Genomic DNA, 9,944 nt, shown 5'->3' on the forward strand with positions numbered 1-9,944 from the left:
AATTTGGGCACCTGCCTTTCCCCCAGGCCCCTCAAGGGCTGGGGCTGCTCTGAGTCCCCTCCAGCCTCCACCAGAATGGGGGCCCTTCACGCACAGATCTGCCGGTCCTCCCGTGTGTCAAGGCCCCATCTCTGGCCTGAGTGTTAGAAACACTTCCCATGTCTTAGGTCACCTTGGCGCCTTCCGCATACATTTCCTGTACCTGAAACCCTGGTGACCCTGCCCGCCCTGGGCTAATCTCTCTCGGCTCCCTGCTCTAACAAGCCCCTCAGGACCTTACCTAAGAGCAAAGAAAAGGGAAGGGGTTGAAGGAGGCCGTGATGACATCAGCCTTGTTCCAGAAAAATCACTCTCAGTCCGTAGGACACACAGATGACTCCTACACGTAGTTGTGTAATGACCCAGTAGACTTGCCAAAGTCAATTCAGACAGTGGCAATTCAAGAAGGGGAACAGAAACGCCTCCTGACTGTGTTTAAAACAAGCCCTGCTGCCTCCCGCCTCCACAGCTGTTTTATTCCTGATGCCTGGGGTCATTGCCGTCTCACTGGCTGTCCGCAAACTCCTCCTCATCCATTAAAGCCTCGGCCTGTGCTTGACCCTTGAATTTTCTCCAGCCTCCCGCCTCATCCTATGGTACTGGCCAGGGATGGAATGCCCACAACCCCTTCCTGGCCAGGAGGACCCCAGCGATGATCACCCTGGGGTGGGGTTCAGGTTTGCAGGTGCCCCCCAGCCATCCACAGTTCACTCAGCCACTTTGCATCCTATTTTTCTATTGTCCCCAGTGGGAATCGTCCTCAACAATTAAGTGGACAAAAGCATTCTGTGATAAGCCAGGAAGCACTTAATTTTCACCCCAGGCAGAAAGCAAGAGAGCTAGAAACAGCTTCCCTTCCAAAACTGGGGTGTGGGAAAGGAGGGACACGGTGTTCTGAAGACTGAAGGCCGGGGCCAGCATGTGCTGTTTTCTCTTGCTCAGATCCTGGGGATTTGTGGGCCACCCTCATTTGTAGTAACTGGCATTCACTGGCTTCTTTTGTGAGCTGCACACCTACCAGTGTAGGGCAGATGTTGCCTGTATTGAAAAGCAAAGTGGGACTGTGCAGTTCTGTCTTGGTGAACAGCGTGATTGCTGTTTACAGAAGGAAAAGCAGGGGTACGCTGGAATGCTAGTGACCCCCGAGTGGTGCAGTATCAGACCCGCAGATCCATGTAGACTCCGCTGCAGACCTTTCTGTGGGCTCTTTGCACTCACTGTGCCAAGGAAAAGGACAGACAGGAAAATGCCTGGATGCCAACAAGTCACTGATTTGGGGACGGCTGTACAAGATGTGGCCACACGGGGCTCATGCCCACAGCATGCTCTGCAGAGACCACAGTGAATCTGATCGGTACATCAGGCAAATCAATGTTGATTATGGAACAAGAGTCTTCCCAGAGGAAGGCTTCGGGAGAGCGGGCTGAAAGCGGTGGGGACAAGTCCTGTACTCCTGTTTCCCCACAGCGGCGTTGGCGGAGATCACAGAGATGGTGGCGCAGCTGCATAGCACCATGATCAAGATGGAGAACTGCCAGAAGCTGCACGAGCTCAAGAAGGATCTCATTGGCATCGACAATCTCGTGACTCCAGGAAGGGTAAGTACGGGTTGGACGGAAAGCCAGAGCGCACTCGATTCAGGAGTGAAAGCGCACTGTTTTGCCTATGGACTCCCAGGAGAAAATAACCTCTCCTGCCACCCGGGAGGCTCCTGGGTAAACAGGACAAGGCCGTGCAAAATCTGCATATTGAGAGGAGGGAGGGCAGTTCTCAGACCTCTTCCTCCGTTCCTGCTCCCTGGAGATGGGGTTCGTGGGCGCTCCGCAAACCGCCCGTATCCGCCCCGCAGGAGTTCATCCGCCTGGGCAGCCTCAGCAAGCTCTCAGGGAAGGGGCTCCAGCAGCGCATGTTTTTCCTGGTGAGTGGCCGCAGCCGTCTGGGGGCGGGGTCCGGGGTCCGGGAACACACTGGGCTCACCCATCGCTCCTCTGCGTGTCCCCCAGTTCAACGACGTCCTGCTGTACACCAGCCGCGGGCTCACGGCCTCCAACCGCTTCAAGGTGCACGGGCAGCTCCCGCTCTACGGCATGGCGGTGAGTGTGGGGAGACGGCTGCCCTGGGGCATCCCGGCTGGGCCTTGGGGCCACGGTGCCCTGATCGGTAGGTCCCTTGGGTCAGGTGGTGTGGGCCATGGGCTGACCCTGCCTCTCCCGCTGCACCGGGCAACGCGATGTCCACCTGGCTTACGCCACCCCTGGAGTCCAGGGTGAGGTCTGCGGGCTCTGCCCAGAGAACTCTGTGCGCTTGGCCTGCCTTCCTCTCGGCCTTTCCGGCTCCCTGCCGTGTCCCAGTAACCGCTGCCCTCTTGTCTTGTCCCTAGATCGAGGAGAGCGAGGCCGAGTGGGGGGTGCCCCACTGCCTGACCTTGCGGGGCCAGCGCCAGTCCATCGTGGTGGCTGCCAGGTAACTCCGGGACGGACTCTTTCCCGTCAGCTGGGACCCGCTGTGGGCTGAAACGCTGACTCGCGCCTCTGTCTCCAGCTCTCGGGCCGAGATGGAGAAGTGGGTGGAGGACATCCAGATGGCCATCGACCTGGCAGAGAAGAGCAGCGGCCCCAATGCCGAGGTCCTCGCCAGCAGCCCCCCTGACAACAGTGAGTGGCCACACCCATAGCCAGAGGGGTCACCTGAGGGGTGGCACCCTATTGTGTTTAAAACTCCTTCAAAGGGAAGGCCCCTTATCCACGGTCTGTATTTGTGTTTAAGGCTACAAAGCAGCCGAACCCTGGGCTCCATTCCTAGTCAGGGAAGGGAGGCTGAGGCAGGAGGATCGCAGTAAGTAAAAAAGGTTTCTCCTCCTGCCACAGAGAGATCATTTGCGTCTCCTCTTGTCACTTTCCAGAGTCTCCAGATGAAGCCACAGCAGTGGACCAGGAGTCGGAGGACGACCTGAGCGCTTCGCGCACCTCCCTGGAGCGCCAGGCCCCTCACCGCGGCAACACGATGGTGCACGTGTGCTGGCACCGCAGCACCAGCGTCTCTATGGTGGACTTCAGCGTCGCCGTGGAGGTACCTGCGGGCGAGGGGGTGGCAGCCGCGACGTCCCACCTCCAGGGGGCACTCGCCCGGGTTCGAGCCCGCCAGTGGGTGGGCGTCCTCTCAGTCAGGGCAGATGGGCACTTGCTGTCCATTCGTCCCTGCCGCCACCACCGCCTAGGTGACCGTTTTCCTTGGTCCCGAACCGCTGTCCTTGCTGTCGCGGAGTCAGGCCTGGAGGGTAGCCTGGTGCAGAGCCACTGGACAGCGCCCTGGGCCGTGGGTGGGTCGGAAAGCCAGCGAGGCAGAACCACTCAGCAGATCCCGAAGGCGGGACACAGGACAGCCTCTCGCGTGGGCTCTGGGACTCGTCCCGAGGTGAATGATGGGCCCACACCTGCCCAGCCTTATGCAGCTCCGTCCGCAGCTGCCGGGCAGCGCTGACACCAGGGAGGCCTTGCATCCCGCTGTCCCCCGTTCCCGGTGGCCGGGCCTTCTCTGAGGGACTGACCGGGGACGGCTGGTGCCCCCACTGCTGCAGGTCTGGGGTCTCAGGCTGTCCTCCGGAGCGACCTGAGGCCCTGTTCTTCCCTTCTTGGCCACCCCCTGGGCACCAGGATGCCAGGGCCACCCACACCGGTGCGCACATCTCATCCCCACCTCTGCTTCCCTCACCACCTGCTGGGCAGCGCGGGGATCCGCCTCTAGAGGAGACAGGCAACTGCTGGCTGGCTCATCCCCAGCCTGCAGATGGAAGAGCTCGGTGCAGGAGAAAGCCCGCCTTGGCCTTGCTTCTGCCGGGCTGTGACGATTCACTCTTAAGGCAGGGGACTGCTGGCGGGGCGGGGAACAGTGTGTCCAGCGTCTGGCCCGGCCATGTGAGTACACAGCAGTCAGGGCCACACCTCTTCTGGTCCACGCTTTGGGTAGCAGCCGGCAACTGCGGTCCCTCAGTCTTCTCCGCCGGAGCAGCGGACTGGCCCTGGGCCCTGAGCCGGGAATGGTCACCCCAGGATGGCCTGAGGGCACTCGGATGCTGCAGATGAGTGAGAGGAAGGGTGTGGGTTACGCACCCGTCACCATCCCTGTCTTGCCAGAGCGCCCCTTCCCAGGCGTCTGCGGTGCCCTGGTTCACACTGGAGTGGCACTCGCTGGGCAGCTGCCGCGCCTCCAGCCCCAGCCCGACAGGCGTGGGGCAGCTCCGTTTGCTCTGGACCCGAGGGCCTCTCTCCACCCTAGGCCTGCTTACTGTCCCCATCCGTCTCCCGAATGACTGGAAGGCGCACATGAGGGAGGGAGTGTTCGGAGCAGCACAGGGGCCACGGTTCACACAGGCTGGAGTGGGGACTCCAGGCCGCTGGGGAGCGAGGACAGACTGGCGCTCCGTGCCACCGGGAACCTCAGCTGGCTGCAGGAGAGACTTCAGACGGCTTTGACTGGGGGCTCCCTGCCTCCCGTGCGCAGTGGCAAGGCCACCCTGGCAGCGGCTCTGGCTCTGGGTGACACAGACCACCGCCATCTCGTCTCTCACTGCCGGCGGTAGGCAGGTGGCAGCCAGCCAGAGTGGAGGTGGGAGCGGCTGGCAGGGCTGGGCACCCTCTCCCACTGGCAGCAGGGTCCCTCTCGGTTCTGCCAAGTCAAACTGAGGGTCAGGGTGGTCTAGACCCACATCCTCCCGTTCACAGTGCTCTTCTGCCTCCCTGCCTCATCAGACTGGAGGGCAGAAACATCTGAGTTTTCAACTCAACTCCTAGCCAGGGGCCTTTGCGCATACGAGTAACAGGTGGAGTGGAATTGAACATGTATTTTTAGTTGTGGTTTTAAAAAAAAAAGGAAAGGGCCGGAGATTTAGCTCAGTGGTTCTGGTGCCTGCTTTGCAAACGCAAGGACCCGAGTTCGATCCCCAGTACCAAAAAAAAAAAAAGAGATTAAAAAATATGCCAAATATGCCATACAGCCATTACCACCACCTCCCTCCGACCCCCAGTAATGTCACTTGACAAAAGGACTGAATGAGTGACAACTTGTAATTAGTGGATGGGCCGCCTCTGTCCTCTTAAAGCTGCCGGGGCGTCTTCCCCATGCTGACCTTCCCATCAGAGCTGCCGGTGCACACATGTCGCAGCTGCTGCCCCGCCCCCGGGTCTGGCCTGATCCAGACATTTCCACATGGAAATGTGGGATTCGATGGAGTGTCCAGGATAGGCAGGCAGGAGACCTCACTGGCCCCCACTTCATGGCCGGTGTTTTGTGTTGGGGCTTCCAGCCCTGGCCACTAGGTGGCAGTCAGGAGCTGCTTAGGAAGGATGTCCAGGGCATTGGATATTTCCTAGGGAAAAGGACCACAAATTGGGTGGTTGAGAAGAAATTTATTCTGGAGGCCAAAATCCTAAATCAATGTGTTGGTTGCCCAGGCTCCCCATGAAACCTGTGTGGACCCTACCTTGTCTCTATCCTTGCTGTGCTGCGGACGTCATTGCAGCTTCTGCCCAGAATATAACGTGTTGTCCTCCCTGGATATCTGTTCTGTGGAAATCACTCACATTGGATGAAGGGCCTGCCTTACCCCCGTGTGACCTCATTTTAACCGATTATACCTGAAACCACCCTACTTCCAAATGATGTCGCATTCTGAACCCTCTTGGGGGTGAGAGGACACAATTTCTACCCGTAACAGGTGACAAAGAATGAGTCAAATCAAGTTCGTATGGTCCATTAGGTTCATGTGCCAGGGAGCAGTGGGGCTCTTGTTCTTAAGTTACAAGGTGCCTCAGCCACAGGAAGCTTGCTCTGAGACCCAGGGCACTTCCTGCGCCCACCCCACAGCCAGGCCTGAGGCTGCCCACCCGGACCTACCTCCTCCCATTGCTGCGGGAGCCGGGTCTGTGCTCCTGACCGGCCCACTTGTCTTTCAGAACCAGCTGTCTGGGAACCTGCTGAGGAAATTCAAAAACAGCAATGGGTGGCAGAAGCTGTGGGTGGTGTTCACAAACTTCTGCCTGTTCTTCTACAAGTCGCACCAGGTGAGTGGCTGGCCCCTGCCACGTGGCCCTTGGGACGGGGCCTGAGGTAACTGCATGCCTGGGGCAGAGTGGTGAAGCCCAGCGTCCCCACGCAGCACCTGCACCCTGTGGCAGGCAGCAGCCCGAAGGCCCAAAGGACTTTGCCTGTGAGCCGGAACTGCTTAGCCTGCCAGGTGTGGGGAAGCAGGTGTTACGGGGCCCTGTTCCAGCCCAGCCACCTCCCAGAGGCCCTCCGCTCAGTGAGGCTTGACCCTATCCATTTCCTGAAAAGTGGCCTTGAAAGGCCACCTGGCTACCGCTTGGCCAGGAAGGGGGTGACCCAGACTCACATCCCAGCCTGCACTCACTGGCCAGGACCAGCTGCCCTCGGTCCACTTCCTCCCAGACCCCGAGCTCTCGGGCGGAGATACCGGGTGCAGCGGGCAGGCAGGGCCCATGCTGCCTCTCTGGGATCATTCCTGTCCCCATGCAGGACAATCATCCCCTCGCCAGCCTGCCTCTGCTTGGATACTCGCTCACCATCCCTGCGGAGTCTGAGAACATCCACAAGGACTACGTGTTCAAGCTGCATTTCAAGTCCCACGTGTACTACTTCAGGGCCGAAAGCGAGTACACGTTTGAAAGGTAGATGGCACTTAAGGCCATGTGAAGGAGGGGTAGCTCAGCTCTCAGGGTTTCCTTGTGTTTTTAGGGCTTCATTATTGCACCTAACTGCATGGTATGAGACTTAAGCACAGGGGGCTTAATTTAGCTGAGAGTGAAATAGAGGCAGGCTACTGAGTCTGAGCTAGTAAAATTCACATTTCAAGCAGGAATTCCAAGCCTCTTGGAATTGCATCCAGAGCAAACCTGAGAGCTGCTGTCCCCAGGGGTCAGGGTCCTCAGGCTACGGAGCAGACAGAACAGTAATCTGTTCCTCCCTGAGGGTCTCCCCATCATTAGCTCATTAGGAACTGCACACAATCCCTCATAAATCCCACGGAAAGAGACCATGGTGTATATAAAACTCCTGTGACACCCACGAAACACCAGTTTCTGGGCAGCACTGCTTGCAAAGTGAGCCCACGGGAATGGTGTTTCCCAGACCTGATCCTGGACGGGAACCGGCAGGCTGAGCAGCTTTGCTGGAGAGCTGGCTTGGCCCACACTGGGTCCGGTTGTCATGGAGATGCTAGGAGCCCAGGGAAGAAGGCGGGCAGTATGGCAAATACCAGCTCTCCCGGCCTCTGTACTACTGACCTCTTAAACTGGCCAACTCGGGGCTGGGTAAGCGGTCCTGGGTGTTGTACGACCTGAACCAGCATCCCTGGCTGCCACCCACAAGAAGCCAAGGGTACCAGCCTCCACTGAGACCACCAGATGTATCTTCACACTCTGCCAAAAAATGTGCCCTGGTCCCAGGGTGAGAACCACTGGCTTACTGTGAAACAGAACCTCCACCATGCATGCAGCAGTGCTCTGTGCAGGGCCCCCAGAAAGGATCCGTAGGCAGGCATCTCCCCCACAGACAAAAGCCACCCACCTCAACTGTGGGAGGTTGACTGACTTCTGGAACACCCTGGCCGTGCCCAGGACAGCAGTTCTCAAATCGTTCCTCTGTAACCCTCTGCTTGAGCCTTCATTCATTTACAACTCTTCCAAAGTGGCCGAGTACTAAGGTAGCCCTCCCTCGTGCCACGGGTAGAAGGCGTGACTGCCACATTGGGGAACACAGGAAGGGCTTTGTAGAGTGGCCGAGGTAGTCCCGTGCTTTCTCGTTTCAGGTGGATGGAAGTCATCCGGAGTGCCACCACCTCAGCCTCTCGGGCCCACGTCCTGAGTCACAAAGAATCGCACATGTACTGACGGCTGGACCCCTCGCCAGCTGCCCGGCTGTGGCTGCTTTACTGGAAGACATCTCCCTCATGTATGACAACTCACTCCTGTCAGGAAAGAACGCGGTTTTACAGCAACTCTCCCGTCTCTCACTGCGGGGGGCGCCTGCCCTGACCTGTCTTCTCCCGCCGTCTGTCATTGGAACCAGCCTGGGGTTCGACCGTCATCCCTGGGGCTGTTCTTCAGTTTGTGCCAGTATTGAGACATTGTCCGAGTGCCAAACGACACCCTTTCCCTCTGTCCGCACACGTCTGTTCAACCGAGGACAGGGCAAATGCTCCTCTTTTTCTTAGGACTTAACTGTTTTCATCCACGGGCTGCTGTTTTTAAAAAGTGGATTTTCCAGTGATCTCGACACACATGGCGCAGTCTCCAGCAAGCGATCATTTTCAGATTTCGGTTTTTTCAATCTTTCTACTTTTATAATAATAGGAAGTTGTAGGACTCACTTTCCTTGACTAATAAGGGACCTGCAACGCACTCAGTTTGGCTGAGGGGTTTCTTGCTCCAGCGACACCCTAGTCACCAGACTGGCCTCTTGGTGAAGTCGACCAGCTTGTTGAAGTGATTACTATTTACTGACTAGTGGGGTGTCTTCTGTTCAGAAGCAGAAACCCAGTGCAATTCTGGGCTGTCGCGCTGTACTGTGAGTGGTGTGTACGTGGGGAGATTGTACGCTGTGGTGTTTGCTGTTTCACACGCATGAGAACCTGTATGTCACTGACCAGAGCCGTTCGTGCTGTTTCGTTGAGGGGGTTGTGTGAGCTTCGTGGATGCAGTCATGGTACGTAGTCCTGGCCCCCAGTAGATCCACCTCCTCCTGCCGCCGCGGTTTTAAACTGTTCAGTCTCTAGTAGTGTCTGTTGTGCCTGTTTTCAGAGCAAAACAGTCTTTCCTCTTTTTATACTCGCCCCCAGGCATGGGGAATCAGCGGGCTGCCAATGGAACAGACTTCACCGAGAACCCTACTGGGCCCACAAATGGAAAAACTTTTGCCTGTCCTCTAGGACGACCAGGTGGCTGTCGTTCCCTTAGTGTTCTCGAGCCTTTTTTAACTCGAGTCGGCCAACTCAGCACAGCCCTCTCTCAGCACCCTACACCCCCAACGGGGGAAGCCAACTTAACACGAGACACAGGGACACTGGTGTCGTGGAGCTGCGGCTGTCGTCCACAATTTACCACGAGATGAGGAGCTTGAGATGTGTTAATCATTTGCCTTACAATATGTACCAGATGGTTTTCAGTACTAACAAAAGGGAATAAAAATACCTCACGCCACAATCCAGCATATTGAAGTTTTAAGGCAAAACTAAAGCAGTCTTGTCTTTTGTCCTTATTTCCATGGTGTGTGTGTGTGGTGGGAGTGGCGATGTGGAAGTGGGTGTGACAGGGAAGGAGAGACACTCGATGACGACATCCTCTGAGAAAGCATGGTGCCAGGGAGACAACGCTCTAGCTGGCTGCTGAGCAGAGGCCTGGCTAGTCCTAGGCATGAAAGTGAGGAGACCTAGCAGAGGGAGGCATTTGGAGACCAGAGTCCCGTCAGAAGTCTCCCATTTGGGCAAATGCCGGGGACCCCAAGGTGGCCGAGCATACCAGGAAAATGCTCCCCTCTAAGAGTCCGGAAGGCTTGGGGACAAGGAGGTCTCAACTTTAGCATTTCAGAATGCTCTGCACCTGTGAGCAGCACAGGAAAACTAAGGGAAAACAATGTGGGCAAGCTGCTAGGAAGAGAGGACGTCAGAGACATCCTGTACACACGACACAGTTACAGGAAGAACCATCTTCTGAGCACTTTATTGACCCTTGTGTGACAGATTACAAGTGCTCCAGAGCAAGCCCTTCAATGCTGTCTTTGTCACCGTATCTAGTAGCAGAAATACAGAAGCCATGTTGGGTTTAATGAAGAAGGAAATATAAAAATGCTTATAAACCCATCCATCACGTATTTTGCCAAGGGAAAGGTACAAA

At 57.0% G+C, this 9,944-nt stretch overlaps 1 protein-coding gene across 7 annotated transcripts in view; it reads left to right on the forward strand.

Moving 5' to 3' along the window:
- The window catches only part of Farp1 (FERM, ARH/RhoGEF and pleckstrin domain protein 1), a 256,913-nt gene extending 247,807 nt beyond the window's left edge, over positions 1–9,106 (forward strand). For all 7 annotated transcript variants that reach the window (XM_033760943.1, XM_033760944.1, XM_033760945.1 and 4 more), the window contains 9 exons: positions 1,507–1,637; positions 1,889–1,957; positions 2,043–2,132; positions 2,420–2,502; positions 2,581–2,693; positions 2,942–3,108; positions 5,991–6,098; positions 6,571–6,722; positions 7,862–9,106. In XM_033760943.1, the coding sequence (XP_033616834.1) occupies positions 1,507–1,637; positions 1,889–1,957; positions 2,043–2,132; positions 2,420–2,502; positions 2,581–2,693; positions 2,942–3,108; positions 5,991–6,098; positions 6,571–6,722; positions 7,862–7,943 (995 nt within the window). In that variant the 3' untranslated portion in view covers positions 7,944–9,106. The remainder of the gene's footprint in view (positions 1–1,506; positions 1,638–1,888; positions 1,958–2,042; positions 2,133–2,419; positions 2,503–2,580; positions 2,694–2,941; positions 3,109–5,990; positions 6,099–6,570; positions 6,723–7,861) is intronic.
- The last annotated feature ends 838 nt before the right edge of the window (positions 9,107–9,944 follow it).

The sequence above is a fragment of the Fukomys damarensis genome, unplaced genomic scaffold (assembly GCF_012274545.1).
Source record: "Fukomys damarensis isolate Sample0158 unplaced genomic scaffold, DMR_v1.0_HiC HiC_scaffold_6, whole genome shotgun sequence".
Classification (NCBI taxonomy): Eukaryota; Metazoa; Chordata; class Mammalia; order Rodentia; family Bathyergidae; genus Fukomys; species Fukomys damarensis.